Source organism: Macrosteles quadrilineatus, unplaced genomic scaffold, assembly GCF_028750875.1.
Source record: "Macrosteles quadrilineatus isolate MER2022 unplaced genomic scaffold, UCM_ALF_1.0 Scaffold_5__1_contigs__length_97177068, whole genome shotgun sequence".
Lineage (NCBI taxonomy): Eukaryota > Metazoa > Arthropoda > Insecta > Hemiptera > Cicadellidae > Macrosteles > Macrosteles quadrilineatus.
Genome location: NW_026542598.1, coordinates 15925871 through 15947152, shown reverse-complemented (window position 1 = coordinate 15947152; position 21282 = coordinate 15925871). Strand labels below are relative to the sequence as shown.

Sequence of the window (21282 nt, the reverse complement as noted above, 5' to 3'; positions counted from 1 at the left end):
GTGAGTGTTGGAGGGAGATGGTGTCAGAGGCTGTATGTGGAGACTCGTATCTGGAGGAGGAGCTAGTCGCTGCAATCAATCTGCACGGAGACGTTGTGGAGGCTGCATTCTTTGCTCGCAAGTTCAACATTCCTGCACACAAGCTGCCTTACAATGTAGTGACATACCTCAGGACTGGCACTTTGTAAGTACCAGTGTTCTGTATTTTTTAACATAGAATTTGTTTTGCAATCTTTATGTTTAGGCCTAATCTTAACTAATTTTTTTTAAATCTCATGAAGGTAGGGATGCGACGGTTGTTGATATTGATTCTGGATACCGGATTCTAGATACCACTGATTCTTGGACATTAGTATCAATATCAATATCGAGGTGGCTACCTACACACAAATCATAAATAGCATTTTGCATTTGGCCCTTGTGACTTACTGATTATTTTTTTGTAGTACATAAATCGGGTCCGCGGAATTGGCTAACTCTGGAACTCGCTAACCCCATGTTAAATGCCCTATCTTCAAATTTGGTCGATGAGAGGAACTCGCTAACTTGTTCGGTTTCGGAATTGGCTAACTCCCAATCAGAAGCCTCGCGGGCCGTCCAATGGGAGCCAAGCACGAATATTTTTGGCCAGTGTTGCCGAAAGTGTAGTACCTATATCGTATCGGCACCATAATGTCGTATCCTACGCTTAATTAGGAGTAAGAGCAACGTAGTCGATAAAATAAATATATTTTGAAGTATGTTTAACCACAGAGAAGTTCTTATGATTATTAGGGTGGAAAATGCATTATAGTCTTACCATAGACTAACCAACACAAGTAAACTTTACATCCCATTGTAAACTTTGAAGCTCGTTTTTCGTGTCTAGTTCATGTCCGGTGACACTGATCGCTAGTGTCGACAAAATTGTGTTTCTATTATTTTATAGTTAACTTCATGATTTGTTCCTTACCGTTTGGTTATATAACTAGGGGACGTGTTATTAGTTGTGATTAGAACGTTTTATTTGGTTAAACGAGGTTTTAAATTACTGAAAACAAAACACGACCTCTAAAGACAGTACACCGGACAGAACTAACAATACAACTGTCTTCAGATCATCCATAAGGATGAGAAATGTACTAATATAAGGGAGTATGTTTTATATGTGGGTTTCTTACTTAAATAGTAGCTTATTGGTATGAAAAAGATAAAAATGCACATTTAATTTGGATCTATTACATGTTATGAAATAAATATCTATTTTCGTAGTCCGCCATTTGTTTCTTTTATTCGAATAAATACCATTTTGTGAACTTCGGCAAATAAAATTTTTGAGTTCGTATTTTATATACTGGGCTTGTAGTAACCTTAAATCATAAATCATAATAAAATTTACACGTTAAACGTCATTACAGAATTACATTGTAGTGGTTATGTATTTTTAAATAGAGCTATTGAATTTAAATAAATATTTATCAATACATTATAAAGTGGTAGGCCTAATGTATTCATGGATTGCATTAAAAGTTAGTCTATGCATAAATACAACTTGTAAATTTCTTTTATCGTAGGCTATTAGTGTAGAACCCGGGTCATCCTCTTAATTTTGTTGAATTAATATTAATTTTACGTCTTTCAGTAGGCTTACTTTTTAAAAGTCTGGAGTTTTTTTCCAGGCTGATTCTATCTTATCCAAAAACAAAGCTATTGTCTATTGTGTAGCTCAGTACTGGGGAACGGTGAACCGAGCAATGGCTTGGTATAGTTTATATCGTTTGTGAAAGCAATATAAAGGAAACCCAACACTCAAATCAGGAAACACCGTCAATTAGTTTATTAAAAATCGTGAATTAAAATAACCCTGTCACGTTTTATTATATGAATATTATATCTTCTCCTATTTTTTACTAGTGGTGCTTAGGTGTACAATCTAAAAACTGTTTTAAAACATGTAACATTATTGCTAAAAAATTCATCACATTTTAGAATTAGGCAACTATTTACTAGTAGGCCTACAATGCTTTGGTTCAAACTATTAGGCCTAGATAAAAACTTAGTCTATGTCATCATATTTGTACACGTAAGTTGGACGGTTCAACGACGAACATTTAATTTAAAATCTATGAATTAATTATGAAAGTTACAATGGTTGATGACTGTATTAATTAATGGTTTTGGTTTATTACGACATTACAATTAAATCTGTTTTCCGTGTTTAAGAACTTGCGTGTATTTTAGCTTATTTTCGTAGAGGTTTAATTATTTATTACCAATTAAACTAAATTTTGAATATTTTTCATATTCTATTATTTTCTTTTATACTGATGGCATTTATATTTAAGATCGAAATCATAAACATTTAACTGGCCATTGTACAGTTTAATAAAAAACACTTTTTCATGATTTTTAATTGTTTTTTAATTACTTTGGGCTAGTTATCTGTTAAAAGTGGAATTGATAAAAAAAAAAATAACATTTACTGTATCTTTATAGACACTGACATTTTGAAATACGGCAGTGTACGATTATTTTGTCGTACAAGGCTGGCAACGCTCCGAGCAGTGGGCGCGGCCGGGTTAGCGACTTCCAGAGTTAGCGAATTCCGCCGCGAGACAAAATCGAGTTAGCGGGTTCCGGAGTTAGCCAATTCCTGACTGAGACGGTTAGCCAGTTCCAGAGTTAGCCAGTTCCGCCACACGACCGAGTTAGCGAGTTCCTGAGTTAGCCAATTCCTACGTCTCCATAAATCTAATGAATAAATAGCTGTATTAAATAAAATAATTAGTCCTGGAGTTAATTGAAATGTACTATGTTCATCTCTGATCAAAATTATCTAAATCTAAAAATAATAGACAAGCCCTGCCTTGCACAAAAACTGTCTGTAAATAATATGTGTTCCTTTTATGGTAAATGTACCAATTTGGAATCTAGTGTTGCATTAGATAAAAATGGCTAACTTTCGGTCCAAACTTGAAACTTGCAGTATTTTCAAACTTTTTCATCTGTCAATAAAACAAGAAATTGCAATGGTTATACTATTCTACTTTTATCACTACTAGTACGCTCAGTAGTTTGTGAATCAGCATCATCGGACTATGGGAATGGGGTTTTATGGGGTAGAGCTATAATTTTGTAGAGCTAAAAAAAAATTGTAGTAAATTGATGCGATTTTATTATCATACAATATGGAGCATATGAAAAGTTCAAAATACCGTAAGTTTAAAATTTTCATGCTATTCTTATGGAGATCTTATCTTATCTTATCTAACAGGAGCAGGTCCTTATGGAGATTAAGTAAACTGTTGTAGTTTGCTTGTTTATAAATGTATTTTGAACAAATTTGTCATTTTTTGTATTTCACACACTATTAACATCGCTGCTGCAGGGGTATTATTTTAGTGATAACGCGACCCTCTAGGCTTAGCCTGAAGTAATGTGACAATGGTTGTGGAGCCTAGCAACCTTAGAATGAAGGGGGCAACGTCGTTACTTAAGATTCACAATGTGATGTTTGTCAGAGAGTACCACTACTCGCCGCCACGAGTGACTGTGCCGAGGAAGGTGCTGCAGTTGCCAGAGAGTCACATAGTTATGATGGTAGACACAGATGAGTCACTAGCCCGCTGTGTGGAGGCTGTGTCCAACACTCACGTCGTGGGGCTGGATGCTGAGTGGAAGCCTGCGTTCTGCTCTGAATCTGAGGCACTCTCACTACTGCAGGTTAGACATTTAGTCCAATGTGTTGTTGTCAGTTTTAAAATGCCACCTTACAGATTATGTTGATGTCCTTAACTGATTTCTGTTGTGTCAACAATGCACTTTACAATTTTAATGCAGAGTTTATACTTAACTTTATATTTTAATTTTATTTGTAAAAATACACAAGCAGATTTTGTAAGATTTCGTTAGTGAACGGTCCAAACCCTTACTTGTTACTATCTAACGTCGACCTTTTGTTTGGTATCATCATTAATCAATAGCCCTGGTCCAGAAATGATATCGATATCGCTGTGAATCAAACCAGCTCAGATTTGAAGGCGAGCACTATAACATACTCGGCTTCTCAGACGATTTCATAGTGTCAAAAAAACACCTTGTTGCTTAAATAATGGGACTTATAATGGCACCTTACTTTGAAATATATTATACTACATATCCCTTAAATATATTTGCCAAAGTCAATTTAATTCATCACATAGCAAATTGTGAATTGCATACTAAATGTGAACATGATTCGACAGGTGGCCACTCATGAAGAGACATTCCTGGTGGATGTTCCGGCTCTACAACACAGTCCTGTGTGGAAAGACCTCAGCCAGGTGCTGTTCTTGAATCCAGACATTTTAAAGTTGGGTAAGTGGTTGGAATCAAGCTTTAGAAAATTAATTTTCTTCATACTGCAGCCAAACGGCTGTTATCAGTACATGGGTTATTGGGCTAAAATAGCTCTTTTCTCCCTAGGGCAAAAGTAATCAGGTTGAAGTGAGGCAGTTCAGTTTTCTGTAATGTTTGTCCACTGATTTTGCCCATTTTGAAATGGGTACAATTGACAAATTAGTTTAATTCTGTTTTTAAATCTGTGAATGAATGAGTTTGGTACTCTCTTATTATATTTTAACGATAGTTGATTGGGAACTAAGTTTATTAATGATTATTGTTTTTCAATACACTAAATTAATTAATTAAAATAGTTTAAGAAGTAAGGATTCCATGGCCACTAGCCATTAACCAACACTGTAAACTAGGATTTCTGGTTATAACTATAACTTATTTCTTAATTCTGTGACATGGCCGTACCCAGAAAACCTAGTTTGTAGACAACTAGGCAAGGCATGGATCATGAACGTAGGCTTTTCTCAATTGAAATCACTGTTCAGTGTTGCTTAGAATATGCAACTTTTAGATTTATGTAAATTGTGGGATGTTTCCAAATAATTCTTTTATTTCTAGGTTTTGGACTATCAGTGGACTTGTTGAAGCTGAAAGAGAGCATAAACATGAATGATGTTAAGATGGCAGGATTAGGTTTCCTAGATTTGAATCTCTTATGGAAAAAATTGATGAGGGAATTCAATATTACACTACCATTCAAAGGTAACGTAAAGAAATGTTGTATTAGTAAGTTGTGTCACTCTGGAGTCATCAATATTCAAGATGTATTTCCAACTTGCTTATTTGCACGCGGTGGAATAGCACCCAATTTATAATTTTGAATGCACCAAGTTCTTAAGGCATCCATCTATTGTCAAGTCAATCAAGAACAAATCACCACTGTTTAAATCTTGTCTACATTTAGTTTTGGTTAATAACCAACAAGAAACCATTATTACCATTTTACATTTTTAAAATTTATTGAACACTTTTGAATTCTTTGCTTGTCTTCCATTTTTATTCGTATATTGTAAGGTAATGTTAATCATGTTGTGTTTGAAACATTTCTGTATTAGCAAAAATGATTTACTTTTCTCAACAAAATTCTCGATAATCGACAATAATAAATGTTAATAATTTATCGTTATACCCGTTAGGGGTGGACAACTATTCAGTACAACAAACACTACATGGTCATTAACATCTACTACTATTACTCGTATAATCACTTTAACGTCTAAAAAATATCACTAAAACAGTTAGTTTCTTACTCTCTACAACATTAGAGACATGTTCCAGGTGAGGAAAGTGACACGGTGGAGGGTCTGTCAAAACTGGTCTCATTGTGTGTGGGTTTGCCATTGGACAAGTCTGAGCAGTTCTCCAACTGGGACCGCCGACCTTTGAGGGATGCCCAGAGGAACTATGCAGGTAAAAATATCCCTACATGCCGTAAACTATTTAGTAAAGCTTAACCGCAAATAAATAGACACATCAAGTTCTATAACTAAATTGTTTATATACATAATTCAATTATTTTAACCTTTTTAGACACTGTAACCTGTCTCACTGGTCAATAAATTTTTTAACCTAAAAAATATCCCATTAAATAGTTTAATAGTAGAGTGGATATAGTGATTGCGTAATAATCAGAAGATTGCTGGTTCGATCCTGAGAAAGATCAGTAGCTTTTTGGTGGTTCATAATTGAACCCAGCTGTCCTTTATTATCGTGCTTTTAATGGTCCTTGCTAAAAAAAAACCAGCTGATTAAGATCAGCATCGAAGCTATCAGCTCATTTATGAAACACTTAACTTCAACCCATCTTCTGGTTGAATAAAATACTGACTGGGGATTTGGTAGTGATTCTAAATAATATTACCGGTTCAATTTCGAGTGGGATCAAATCTAGACCTAGTTATCATTTGTCCAAACCCCAACAGATCTTTCCTACACATTGTAATAAGGTTGGTTTACCTTTTCTTTAGGGCTATCAATTAATGATGCTATCTAACAAAAGTTCAGATAGAAAAAAGACCAGGGTTTGGACCATCATTTACGAAATACGTGAAAAACCCTGCTGTATAAAACTCAAATCTAATCTCAAGTACGCTGTTTTCTAACCATAATTGTTCTATCCATGCCCAAAAGTTCTAACATTGTTTTAGAACAGGAACTTATTGAATAGAGAGGTAGAAAGATCTAAACATCCACACTATATGTTGCAGCTTTAGATGCCTATTGCCTGATTATTGTTTATGAAGTGTTGGCCCGTGAGTGCATCAATCAAGGAGTACCATTCCAGGATGTTTGTCAAGATCTTATGATAGCTGGAGCTAACGTCACCAAAAAACCTAAGAAGAAACCATTACCGTCTCGTAAGGTATGAGCGATTTGTTCAAGTTATAAATGTACATCGGTGTTGGAATGTGCAAACTATTTAATGTTGTTAAATATGTGTAATTACCATCAGTTTGTTGTATTTTTACAAATATATTTGTTTTCTATGTTGACTTAAAAGAATCAATGATAAACCCCACCAAAAGTTAATCTAAATGGGAAGTTCACATGTTGGTTTTGATTTGAAATTGCTTCAACCAGTAAATTTATGATTAATTTTACCATTGATTTGATACAAATCAATTTTTGTGAACTAATCAACAAACTTAATCAAATTTATCTCATTGTAAAATAAATAAACTCAAATCAAAACCAACTCTTTAATTGATATTGCTATCAGCTATGCAATCAAAACATAAGATAGCTCAAGTCCAATATCAATGTAGTTCAAGTTCTGAAATTATGGTGTCTTCATTTGTTTTGCTGCATTATAACTTTAAAGTTAAATTTAATTTGTTTATGTGTTGTTTTTAAATAGTGTTTAGTTAATTCTTTTTCAATCAAATACAAATACTCTTATATAAGGTCAAGATGGGGCAAGTGCATTTTTGGGGCAAGTGTGTTCACTGACCACTAACTTTTTTTAACTTTAAAAATATGAAAGTTATCACAAAACCTTAACTGTTTCATTGCTTGCAAAGTTAAAGTTTAAAACTACAAAAAAACTAAAATTATAAATTTTATGGAAAAAATTCAAAACGTGTCATTTTTAGACAATACAAATACTAGACAAATACCAACAAATGTTAAGAAAGACTGTATGAGAATATCTCAAAATCGTCTCGAAATGGCGATGTTTTTAATGTGTTGGACTAAATATATTTTTGTTTCGTAAGTTTGTATTGTTGTGTATTATGTTGTGTCAAACCTTTTCCTGTTATTTTCTATCTAAGTCTACTTTAAGAGGTTTTTAGCATCAATTCAAATAAAAAATAAATAAAATCATGTTTATTAGCACATAAGCGTACAGAGGTAACAGATAAATGCACAGGTGCTTCGTCATTCTTCTTATAGCCTAATAATATATAATGACCTTTCTTAAAATGAAATAACCGTCTTAAAAGGTATTTAGTAATAATGAATAAAATAGTTGTTTAACATTTGAGGAACTCTTTGTATAGACTAACCAAAAGGTTCAACAAGAAATAATGTCAAGCTTAAAACTTAAATAACAGGATTTAAAGAATTTAATTATAACATACGTAAAACATAACTAATGTACAAAACATTTAACTGTAGTCAATAACTAAGTCTTCATTAAAATTTCACAAAAAATATATATATATATATTATGTAACATTTAAAAATCAACAAGGTTAATGGAGAAGGAACTTTTTACCCTATAAAACATTTTGGAAGTAACAGGACCTGCTTATAATATTTGAGAGTCATTTAGAAAATGGTCTTAAACTTAACTTTATAACAGGCCTTTCTGATCAGAATACACTTAACATTATCTGCAAATTGTGCTGGACTCATTGCTGTGCTTTTAGGTGTTTTGGAAGTTTAGTGGACAATTTAATTCATATGTAATGAATACTCTTTTCTAAAGATGTCATAGAATGATGAGGGTTTGTAAGTAATTTCTAGTGTCTAGTATTGTAATTGTGGCTATTTTGTCTATAGAGTACTAATTTAAATTATTTTACATGACACAGAACCTCAAAAATGTAAATATAAATGGTACTGTAAGTATTTTTAAACTTTTAAATGCTTCTTTACATGAGCTTCCAAGCTGTTTGAGAGTCATGACTCTTAGGAATTTCTTTTGCACTTTTAATACTCTTTTTATTAAATTTGATGTGTCTTAATTAGTATTTAGTACACTCTTCTGTTTATTTAATCAATCCTTATTCACATTGAGTACAGTTTTCGTCAAGACAACCTAGTTATTACATGTTGTGTAAGTTACAACATGAAATATAGCTTGAATTGACATACACAGTTCAATGATCGTTCCTCCATTTGAGAAACCCCCTTTTCTAGTATATCGTTCGGTCCAGTAGCCTATTCGTTGTTTTTTTTTCCTGGCTTTTGCAGCAAGCTTTGTTTATGAAATGTTGTTAGATTTTCCAAATAAATTAAAAAAAAAGGCTGTCAGATTCCTTTCCTGGGAAAGTCAAGCAAATTATAAAGTCAGTTAAGTTATCTCTTAGAACTAACAGTGTTACAAGTGAACTGATAAGTAATCAGATGGGCCTTTATACTTTATAATTATTACTTAGCCATCAAAACTACATCAAAATACTTTGCCCACTGAACTGCTAATAGTTAACTTGATGTTATGATGTTACTTTCCCTTAATAAACCATCCATTACACACACCATTACCGTTACATCCATTACCACACATTAGGAAGAAATGTCAGTGACTTTTAGTGTGTGATAACGATAACACAACAGCCATTAGCAATACGCTGAGTAGTGCTACCATCTTAAAATGGCTGTTCAGTAGTGTTTATTTTTGAGAAAACAATAAATTAATAAATAAACATAAACATTAATGATGTAATTCAGACACAGGGGCTCAGGTTTCAAGGATGTGTGTTTGAATAGTAGCTTTGCCTGGTAGGAAAGAGGCCATCCTGCAACACAATACCCTCAATAGAAAGAGTGTAAAATATTCTTCTTGAACATTTGTGGGTTGTAAATAACGATGTCAGTGACCGTAAAATATGACATTGTTCTTTATAGTTTAGTCGTTATGTTTATGTCAGTATTTCCACTATTTCCAGGATCGACTGTCTCATTTAGTTATATCCTCATTTAGTGCATTATATCCTGAAAAAACTGATAATTGTTGATTAATTCAGCAGCAGTGACAAAGGTCACCGGTTCGATACTGAGAATAGTTGTAACCTTTCGAAGGTTCAAAGCTGTCCATGATCATTAGGCTTTTAACTAACCGTCCCGGCTAAGAAATAGTTTGTCCTAGCCAATAACAAAATGGAATCCACTCACCCTAAATTCATATTCACTTAGAAATAAGTACTTAATTGTGTGCGATTACAGGTATTTGAAGAGCCAACGACTCAGTCCTCTAAAAATCGGCCAATCAGAGTGGCCGATTTTAAAGTGGTGTGCGACACAATGTTACAAGGACTCGGCCGCAGTCTGCGCTCTGTGGGTGTGGATGCTGAGATCCTCAGCAATACGCAGAACCACAATGTCTGTGTGGCCTTGAACAGAGAACAGAACAGAGTCATTCTGACCAAAGGAGCTGTCTATGATAGAGTGAGTACATGTAGTCTGATACCCACTCTTCATCACATGTTATACAAAATTTCACTTACGTGTTACTACATCACTGTGAATTTTTGAATGGAATTTGTGCACTGATAAAAACAATTTACAAGATTGTAAATTCACCAATGAATTATACCAAGTGATGATTTTCCAGTTCCTACAGATTATTATTATATATTTCTCTAATGTTACAAATTTGTAATAAAATTGGTTGAAATAAAAATAGGGTGTTCAATTAGGTGCGCTCCATTCGTATTAGAATAAAAACCAACCACGAATCGAGTCAATCCGAAAATATTTGTTTATGTCTTAAATGAGTCTTACTAACAAGATGAAGTTCTAGTTGTAAGACTTGCATTTAAATGGGTTAATATAATGGGTTAGGGTTACCTATTTTATCTCTGTGGATGATTTTATAGTACCGGGGACCTGAGCCTTGTGGTAAATAGGGTTTAATAGTTACAACAATATAAACATAATAATTTTAATAAAAAAAATAATGTTTTTATTACATACCACAGAAATAATAATAACTTCGTAAAGTAAAAGTGTGCAACAAAACAAAATAGAGACAAACATAAGTATATCATCTTACTCAAGTTAAAGTACTAGCCTCTACTCATACAGAATTTTCCTTCCCTTCAGTCATTGAAACCTTTGGTTCATTTTTCACGCTCACCGATGAATATAAAATAAACATTAGTTTAAAAATGGCTCTCCTTTTCATCATGTTATCAAAGTCTTCATTTTACGGTGGTATATTAGGTGAATAACATTTTTTTTGTTTTTGCACTATTACTTCTAAAGAAATTTAGATTCTTCTATTTCATTGGGGTTTGGCATACGGTAATAGTTTTATTTCAATTAAAACCCCCCATTAATCATGAATCTAGTTGGATTTTTTTCATATAAGCTGAAATCTCATTCTGCTTCTGTAATTTTGCTGATCTAACTTCATAAGTCCAGTGCTATGACTTGTAGTTACCAAATGAGTTTTTTCAGCAACATTCAAAGTGTTCCCTGTGATACCAGTCCACCAATACATTTGTAGCCCCAAAATTCTCCATTCTTAAAATTCCAACCAAATTCTTTCCCTATTAAAAAAAATAAATGTTGTTAGAAAATCCAGAAAAAATCAGACATTGCTTGTCAAATCATGAGATAGGATATAAAATAGTATGCCTGGAGATTAAGCTCTCTTCTGGGGCGTTCTTTAGTGTGCTCTCAAAGTATTGTTTACTCAAACTATAGGTCTAATTTGAACAAAACCACAAAAATTTGAATCTTTTCTGACAAATTCAAATATATTTTTAGGGAGAATTATGTTGGAAAACATTATTCTTTATGTAACTAAGGAGTGTGATTTGTTTGCTTGGCATTAAACTAAATAAAAACTTCAGCATACATATACTCCTTGAAGACAAGTAAAAATACTCCATGAATTAACTTAAAAACTAATTAAACTCGTTACAGCTGTCTACTTGTAAGCTATAGAAAAAAGAGTGCATGATAAATTGTGAAATCTTTGCTGAAATAAGATAGAAACATTGACTTGACACTCAAATGTCGCCAACACGAAACACACATCCATGTGTTTTTTCTGCTCTTCAAAATGACATATAACCTTATTGGCAACCGACTGGGTCAGTTGGCCATTTTCCAGTTTTATGCCCTCATTTTGAAATCAACATTTTGAAGATTTCTTAGTTTTTTATGACACTTATTTGTGTTTCAGCTGCACACACAAGTGCCTGAAGGAATGTGTTATCGAGTGATGAAGCAAACATCCAAAGAACAGATGGTGGAAGTTTTGAGGTTTTATAACGTTATGGTGGCTAAAGAGGATATATTTAGTCGATGTCAGGTAAATGGAAAATCTGATTTAGAAGTCATACGTTTCAAAAACAAGTTTTGAATTTCCTAGATCTATTTGGATTGTTTGACAAAAAAAACATCCATTTTGTACTACTAATACAACTTGATTTGAAATCAATTTTGAGTTTTACAAGTATGTTTTAATGATTACTAGAACTACTAAGAAAACATGGCGACATCTGATTACGCACCTTGCTAGACTTGAAGTGACGATCATCAAGACGGAAAACTCCTTGACCGATCGGCAGCCAATCAGGGAGCTCCACGCCGATGTAGGCAGTGCAGCCACCCAGTAACTTAATCTGTTTCCGGTTACTAATAATCTAATATGGTCCTATTGCTACTATATTACACTCGCCACCATTTAGATTAGGCCCACACTACTGCTGTAAGACCACAAATAACATACTCTTCAAACATAAAACTTTCTCTTCATAATAATTTTTTTTTTCATTTTTATTAATTAAACCTTGATTCCAACTTAAAAATTCTTCTCATAAAACTAAAATAAACTCTTCTCACTTCTGCCTGAATAGCTTAAAGGTCTAGCTTTTCAGGCTTTTGTATTGTCCTTTTTGACCTTCTAAGATTGGGCGGGCTGCACTGCACTACCGCAGGTGAGTCTTCATGTCTTGGCTGGACCGCTGCAGTCTCAGAGTCCTTCAATGGAGATTGCCGCCTGGGCGAAACTTGTTGCCTCTCCTTGTCCTCTGAAGTTTCCCCTCGCTCAGGAAGTACTGGTTTCATGGGAGACCTCGGCTCACAACTTGGCACTGCTATCCCCTCCTCTTCCATGATCACTCTAGACCTGAGGTGGTCAGCATGACAACGCCTAACTTTTCCCAATACACTAACAAGATATATTACAGAACTTTTTATCTCCTGAACTTTTCCAGGTACCCAATCAATTTTCTCCTGCCTGACAGTTTTGACGAACACTTTCTCTCCAACTTCAAAGGATCTTGCCCTTCCCCTATGCCTATCCGAACTCTCCTTCTGTCTGTCCAGGTTCGTGTCAATACGAGCGTTGAGGTTAGGTTTGAGAAGTGCAAGCCTAGTTTTAGGTTTCCAGTTGAGAAACAATTCTGCCGGGGTATGTCCGGTTACAGTGTTAGGTGTATTTCTGTATGTCATTAGGAAGTTATCAAGTTTATGTTGCAAAGTCAGAGAACCAGTACCGCCTTCACTCAACACCTGTCTCAACAGATTCTTCTTCACTTCTTGAACGCACCGCTCGGCCGCACCATTTGACGCAGGATGATAAGGAGGTGATAAGACAAACCTTACTCCATTCTTCTTTAAGAATTCTTTGAACTCAAAACTTGTAAAAGAAGGGCCATTATCAGATACTAGAGTGTCCGGAAGCCCATACGATGCAAAAAGTGAACGGAGACGCTCAATGGTCTTGAGAGAACTAGTAGATTTCATAACAAACACCTCGATCCACTTGGAAAAACTGTCTACTAGTACTAACATTTGTTGCCTAGAATTAGTATCTTCAGCAAAATCTATGTGCACCCGTTGCCATCTGCCATACACACGGGGCCACTGTTGGAGAGGGACTTTTGGAGCTGCATTCCTCGTACACTGACAAATATAACAAGAAGACACTGTTTCTTCAATACCTTGTTCTATACCGGGCCACCACACATAGCTACGTGATAACAGCTTAATCCGTGTAATGCCTGGATGTTGATCATGAAGCAATTCTAAAACTTGATTCCTCAATTTTGTCGGAATGACCACACGGGCCCCCCACAGAAGACAATTACTATCCACAGAAAGTTCATCTTTCCTTTTTACATAAGGCAATAACTCTTTATCCACAGCGCCATACCAGCCGTGCCAAACATAATCTCTTACTTTAGATAATATAGGATCAGTACCAGTGAATTTAGCAATTTCCTTAGAAGTGATAGGTGATTCGGTACTCACCGTGCTGAAGCAGTTTAGTACCTCCACGCATTCCTGAGTGTGCGAGATAAAGTTGTTTTCCAGTTCCAGTGAATCACTTGCCGGTAACGGCAACCGGGATAAGGCATCGGCATGTGGCACATCAGACGCCTTGCGATATCTCACTTCGAAGTCATACGAAGCCAAAATCAGGGCCCATCTCTGTAGGCGCGCTGCGGCTAGGCTTGGGGTTCCTCGCTTTGAGCCAAAGATAGTAGCCAACGGCTGGTGGTCACTCTGTAATATGACATGTTTTCTCCCGTAAATATACTTATGAAATTTCTTAGCACCAAATACTAATGCTAAGGCTTCCCTATGAAGCTGAGAATAATTTTTCTCACTTTGACTTAGAGTTTTAGAGGCGAAAGCAATAGGCCTCTCTTCGCCATCAATCAAATGGGACAACACCGCCCCCACGCCTCGAGGGCTTGCATCACATGTAAGCACTAGTGGCTTATTGACATCATAATGTACAAGAATATCAGAAGATAACACCCAGTGTTTACTCTGTTTAAAAGTTTCAGCACATTTCCTAGACCAAACAAAAGGAACATCCTTTTTCAACAACTCATAGAAACAGTTCAGCTTATCAGAGAGATTGGAAATAAATCTACCATAGTAATTAATGAGTCCTATATATGATCTCAACTCCTCCTTACTTGATGGTTCCGGGGCATCCTTGATGGCTTCCACTAGCCCTTCTCGTGGACTTATACCTTCAGCCGACAACCTATAACCTAAATAGTCTACAACAGGTTGTAAAAATTTGCATTTACTATCGTTAACCTTCACTCCGAATTCTTGGAAGCGTTGAAGAACTTGCTCCAACCTAGACACTGCTTCAGGGTATGAATGTCCGCCAATCAAGACATCATCAAGGTACGCTACCGTACCGGGAAGATTTTTAATTATCTCATCAATAGCTGCCTTAAACAAAGCAGGTGCACTGGATAGGCCATATGGCAAACGAGTAAGACGAAATAATCCTTTATGTGTTGCCAAGGTTAACAACTCCTGTGAATCCTCAGCGACCTCCAGTTGAAGATAGGCTGTCTGTAAATCAATAACAGAGAACACAGAACAACCAGATAATGAAGCAAAAATATCCTCGGGTTGAGGTAAAGGATAGTGTTCAGTTTGGATAACTTGGTTTAACGTTACCTTAAAGTCCCCGCATAGCCTAACTCCTGTAGGCTTGGGCACAACAACCAGTGGGGTTTAGTCGGAACTCAAAACAGGATAAGCAATTCCATCATCCACCATCTTGTCTATTTCCTCTTCCACTTGTTTGCGGAGTGCAAACGGCACTGGACGAAATTTGCAGAACTTCGGTACAGCTCCATCTTTCAAAATTATATGTGTCTTCACACCCTTGATTGAACCTAATTTTCCTTCAAACACAGAAGAAAACTTTTGCCTTAAATGCTTGACATCTTCCTTGGCCCTAGGCTGAACCGAGTCAGCTGATTGAAGTGAAGTTAGGTTAGGTAACTTGTCAATAGAGTTTAGGCTAGGCCTATTAAAAACGTGCTCGTCGGAGCGGTTTCCAGTTTTATCTTGAGAAAATATAGACTTCCAGTCTAAGGTTACATGTTCAAGCCAGTTTCTACCTAGCAACATTGGTTGACCCGTTTGGCCTAACTCTACAATAACTAACGGCAAGTCCTGATAAATTTGGTCGGCCGCTTTTACTCTAACCAAAATCTGTCCCAACACACTTACTTCATTTCCTGAATAGGTAAGTAGTTTTACATAACAAGGCTTTAAAGCCAGATGTGAAAAATATTTCCGATACGACTCAAAGGGGCAGACCGTAAGGGCGCTGCCTGTATCGAGCTCCATGGTCACATTATGGTTTTCAATCAGCAACCCTACTTCATAACCCGCCTTTCCATCTCCAAGGCCTACACTATACAGACATAAGTCCTGTAAAACTTCCGATGTCTCTTCAACATTGTGAACCTTAAACACTTTTTTGTTAGTCCTAGGCCTATCAGACACATCCTTCGACTTACACACCTTACCAAGGTGTCCAATTTTTTTACATTTATTACATTTAAAATTGATATAAGGACATTCATGAGCCTTGTGCTCTTTCGCACAACGATAGCATTTTAGCTTATGAAATTGGCCAACTAGGCCTACCTCAGCAGGTGACCTTGAAAACTTAGCTGATTTAACTCCATGCTTGGCACTTAGGCCTACTTTACGTGGACCTAGACTCATTTTATTTAAATCATGAACATGGTTCCCTGAACCTACAAAAAGACTAGTTTGTTTTTCAGCTTGCTCTAAGGTTAGTGCTAATGAAAAAGTTGAATCCAAATCTTGATCATCACTGAGAAGTTTTTGCCTAATTGCCTCATTGTGGATTCCAGATATTAATTTATCCCTGAGTGCATCCTTAAGAAAGGCTTTGAAGTTACATGTGCTTGATAAATGTCTAATTGCTACCATAAAATCAGCAATACTTTCATTGGGACGCTGAACACGTGAATAGAACGTGTAGCGTTCGGCTACCACTAACCTTTTTGGAGAATAATGTGCTTCCAACACCTTTAACAGATCCTTATAATCCTTGGAATCTACCGAATCTGGTGATACTAAGTCCGTGAGAACAGCCAGAGCTTTTGGTCCAATTACAGTAATCAAAATGGATAACTCCGATCCTTCCTTTACGCTGTTGGCCTTCAAGTAGTGTTTCAGCCTCATTAAATATGACGAAATATCCTCTTCATGAGGGTTAAATTCCCCCATACTCCCTATTGAACGGGACGACATGGTTCCTCAAATTAATTTTTCAACAATCCGCACTCGCGAAAAAGAAGTTGAACAAAATTAACTTTACTACGACTGCGCCATTGTAATAATTACTAGAACTACTAAGAAAACATGGCGACATCTGATTACGCACCTTGCTAGACTTGAAGTGACGATCATCAAGACGGAAAACTCCTTGACCGATCGGCAGCCAATCAGGGAGCTCCACGCCGATGTAGGCAGTGCAGCCACCCAGTAACTTAATCTGTTTCCGGTTACTAATAATCTAATATGGTCCTATTGCTACTATATTACAGTTTTGTTATATTTGTTGAAAATATTCTTTGTCAACCACATGGCTTACCGCAAGATGGCTGACCGTGCTTCAGTTGTTACAATCTTGGTTGGATAGGCATAACTAGGCATCTGTTGGTCTTATGTGATCGTTGGGTCGATCTCATCATCCCAACCACTGACATGTCAATTATCCCTAAATAAGGATACGCTGTTCAACAAACAGAAAACGGCAAAACAATATAACCTACACTATCATAATATCAAATGGTTAGTTGTGTAACAGTTATGAACAGTAATAGGTCAAAATCATGAGTAATTGTTTTATTTCTGATGTTTTATGAAGTAAAATTGGTTACAGTTTGTGATTTATTTATTTTGGTAGCTTATAAATAAATAATAAATTTACTATAAATATTTATCTTTTGAAGCAGTTGTATAACTATAGAATAAAATGTGTTTTCTAAGTTACAGCTGTATTATACGTAACAGTTAAACTGATGGGTTAATGTTGATGCCTTAATAATGTCTACAGCCCAAAACCTCATATTATAGTCAATCCTGTTACATATTTTTGTATTTAGAGATCTGAAGTGACAATATTTATTATGTTTTTATAGCTATGTAATGGAGCAGATTTCAAGAAGCTGACCCCTCAGGAGTTGAGGAAAGCTATTGATTCAACTTACAGAACACACCGGCATGTTTCTGCTCACCAACTGGATATTGCTGACGATGACTACGATGATTACAATGACTTTGATGATGACAGCTGTTCAGATGATGATATACCAGGTCCAGTTACCCATGCCCCATCAGGGTATGTCACGTCACAGGCAGGAGCCAATCATACACCAGTTGAAGAGGATACCTTTTATGGTTACAACTGTGAAACGAGCACAGGAGCTCATATCAAGGTAAAAAATAGGGCTACTGCTGGTATTTCTAATTCAATTTTACACTAGCTTAGAATTTTCACCTAATGCTCAAGACGTCAAGGCTTTTTTTGTGTTTAATTTCTTTTAGCCTTTTCTTTATAGAACCATCAACACTTGACAGTTTATTAATCGGCCCCAGATCTTCCCTCCTCTCGTCAATGTCCAAAACGAGACCTGTTTGTAGTTGAAAACCTTGTCTCTAATTTATTAGCAGCATATAACTCATCTACTCTAGTAGTCTGTCTTGCACTTTCGCTGCTGTCATTCTAATATGAGCCCTATAGTCTAAAATATCTTATGCAGTAGAACTACAAGCAACCGAATCTATCAAGACTGCAACACTTTGGCATTGTAAAAAATCCAGAAGATTGGATCTTCACCAAGACTCTGGGGGATGTTTTCAGAAAGTCATGTTTTGTCATGTATATGCAAAGATTTTGCGAAAAGAATTCACGCTTTTGCCGCCATTGTGGAGGACGGTTATGATTTTCCTTGACCCCTAAAGAAAATGATGATGTTTTCGTGACTGTAGGAGATAGATTTCTATAGCCTGCAGAAGATACTCAGGATTTTCCCACAATCATGGTAGACGATGATGATGTTTTAGTGATTGCAGAAGACAGTTTCTTGTCACCACAGAGCACGATGATATTGTCTACACGACTGCAGATAATTGGGATTCTGACACAATCACGGTGTCTGCCTCTTTTAATAACATTGCTTATTACTGTAGTTTTAGGTTTTAAAATTTTTTCTCTAAGTGTTTGGATAATCAATGTTCCAGATAGTCAGAATTCTACTGTAATAGCCCAAAGGAAAGGACAGTTCCTGGTTTTAGACACAAAGTTTGTTTTTACTGTCCAAGTATCATCTGCTGACTTCAGCTGATTCACCCTAATGCACCACAGTACAGTTTGTGGTCTTGAGGAGAGGGCCATTGACTCTCAACAATATGACATTACAACATTACACATCATATCACCCTTCCTTCCATCTGGAGGGTTGACATTTTATTGCTCTCTGATTGGAACATTGAAGCTCTATCCCTCTCTGAAACCAGTATTTTATCTGTGGCAAAACTTTTATTCATATATTAGACATCTATAAAGCTCCTATTCTAATCTTATTTACATAGTAATATTGTTGAAGGGAGGTTGTCAAAAAACTTGTATTAGCTTGTGTCTTAATGTTTTAAGACTAACTCAAAAAACTTTTGATTTCAGCACGAAAGCATACCCAAAGACAAGTTTGACAGTGTGCCGTTGTTCTACGTATGTGATAATTGTGGCCATTGTTACTGGGATGGCAGCCACTTGGTGCGTATCCTGGACAACTTGCAACACATTGTCGCCAAGTAGACAATCTTGTGATACACATGTACAGTGGACCTCCTCCGGAACCTGACAAATAGTATATGTAAGGACACTGCATTGTAGTATAACATTAAGGCATTTGAACATTTGTAAGGCATAGCACAACCTTGATTAAACACTGTACTGTTCTGTTCTTGTGAATAATACAAATAGATCATGCGACTTATAATACACCTAGAAAATAGGCTTGGCACATTTTTTCTTGAGAAGAAAAATCTAAATTGCAACAACTTTAAGAAACCCTATGCCAAATTATAACTCAAAACTATCTGGGGTTTTGCCTGTTATTGTTGTGAAGTACTCGATTGACTAAAATTTCTTCAGTCATGATGTTAGTTTTTATTTATGTCATGCCCGTTCCTTCTTTATAATTGTCAAAGGACCGAAGTGTGGTTAAATTTTCTCTAATTGTCCAGTAATCCGTGTAGTTCTGTTGTTAGTAACCATTGACGTTTTTGTCAAACTTAAATCTCTCCAAAGTGGTTGGAAACATAGACATAATATGAAACTAATATGAGGAAATTGTTGCACTTACGTATGAAGAATTGTCTGGAACTATTTCTAGCTGTTCTCACATTTAGTTTTTTTTTATATTTTAACTCTGTTAATTTATTGTTAAAAGTCTTGTGATAAATGATAAATTACCTCAACACCCTTAAGCTTCTTTTCTTCTGTCACCATCAAACACTAGGATGACTATTAAATGGTCATTTTAGATTCAGTTTTTGCAAGATTCTTTGCACATGGATTCAAGATTCTTTAAGATACATAATAGTTTTAAGATACATAGGTTATATACAGATATTATGTGATGGTATGGTTTTGTAACTTATAAACTAAGTTATCGTAAAATAAAACATAGTTAATAGCTTTCACTCAATTGTTTTATATATCGCCGTAGATTTAAGTAATTTGGAAGACAAAAGTTTGGAGGGGTCCACTGTATCACCATTCTGATCTTCCACAAGATCTAATGTTCAATTAGTCTTTCTTCTATTAGATTTAATGGTATGGTATTGTGATTGTGTATTAAACTTGTATCAACTTTATCCTGTACGTGATATATAATAGGTATCTTTAATATGTACCTACATAAAGTATCTTTTCCTACCTGAATATTTTTATATGTTATGTTTCAACAATGACAAGTTACCACAAGTTGGCCAAATTATGTTTGTTGTTTTTTAATTTTGTACCGTTTTGTTTCAAATGCAAGAAGTGTTTTTTCCAACACTTGCTGGATTATAAGTTTAAATAAATGCTAGTTTTGACTTAGTTCACCATATCATTTTCCCTTTATGAATAATTTTTACTTAGGAGATTAAGAAATTTCATGAATTAATTGAATAAAAAAAAAATACTTTTGATAAATTATTGTCACAAAAATAGCCTTTGACAATCTTCTATAAAGCTAATAAGGATCATGAAATTTTGAGAAACCGATAAGCTAAACACCTATGAACCGCATAATTGATTGAAAGGCCTTGATTTGAAACTTCCCCGAAAAATATAAGTTTTCCATAAACCCCTCAAAAGGGGTTCACTGTTGTATAGTGCAGTGTTATACCACGATGCTCAATTAAAGGGCTTTTAATCCAGCATCTATATGGTGTTGAGTATGCACTGAAAGTGCAAAGCTGCTTTAAACAAAAACATAGTAGGCCTGCTGTTTGTCATTGTGCATTGTATGTTTTTAATACATTAAAATCTGTTTATTAGATAATTTAATCAATATATTTCAAGGTTTCCGATGAAGCAGCACGGAGACGCGGGTGACCGCTATTGTCAACATGTAATACAGACTTGTAAAACTTGGGTATGCACTGAAAGTGTAACATTTTGACTGTTGTTGGGGGCATCTTGGAGATGAGGGGGGGTAAGGAGCGTTCTAAAACATCACTCGTATTTTGTGTACTAGACACAAAAGAAACATGCTCTAAACTCCATGTTAGAGGTGGGGCGAAAACAACGCAACGCTTGTTGCGCGGCAGACGTTGCACAACTAAACGGTTGTGTAGAGCTGGCAGTTGTCGACAACGTTTTCAGGGAGTTGTCGTTGTCGTTGTCCACAGCTGCGCGACTGCTAAACG

General features: G+C 35.7%; 1 protein-coding gene across 1 annotated transcript; it reads left to right on the top strand.

Annotated features, from left to right (window-relative positions):
• The first annotated feature begins 2 nt into the window (after nt 1-2).
• On the top strand, nt 3-20467 carry LOC128995015 (exonuclease mut-7 homolog). The gene is made up of 10 exons (XM_054419879.1): nt 3-184; nt 3501-3702; nt 4224-4335; nt 4933-5076; nt 5653-5784; nt 6582-6736; nt 9766-9987; nt 11735-11863; nt 17502-17798; nt 19043-20467. Exons 1-10 carry the CDS (start codon nt 18-20, stop codon nt 19175-19177), a joined length of 1695 nt encoding a protein of 564 aa, XP_054275854.1. The 5' UTR covers nt 3-17; the 3' UTR covers nt 19178-20467.
• The last annotated feature ends 815 nt before the right edge of the window (nt 20468-21282 follow it).

Coding starts and splice junctions, on each gene's coding strand:
- LOC128995015 (XM_054419879.1), top strand. CDS start 18: ATGGTGTCAGAGGCTGTATGTGGAGACTCGTATCTGGAGGAGGAGCTA. Junction 185..3,500: donor TACCTCAGGACTGGCACTTT/GTAAGTACCAGT, acceptor GATGTTTGTCAG/AGAGTACCACTACTCGCCGC. Junction 4,336..4,932: donor TCCAGACATTTTAAAGTTGG/GTAAGTGGTTGG, acceptor TTTTATTTCTAG/GTTTTGGACTATCAGTGGAC.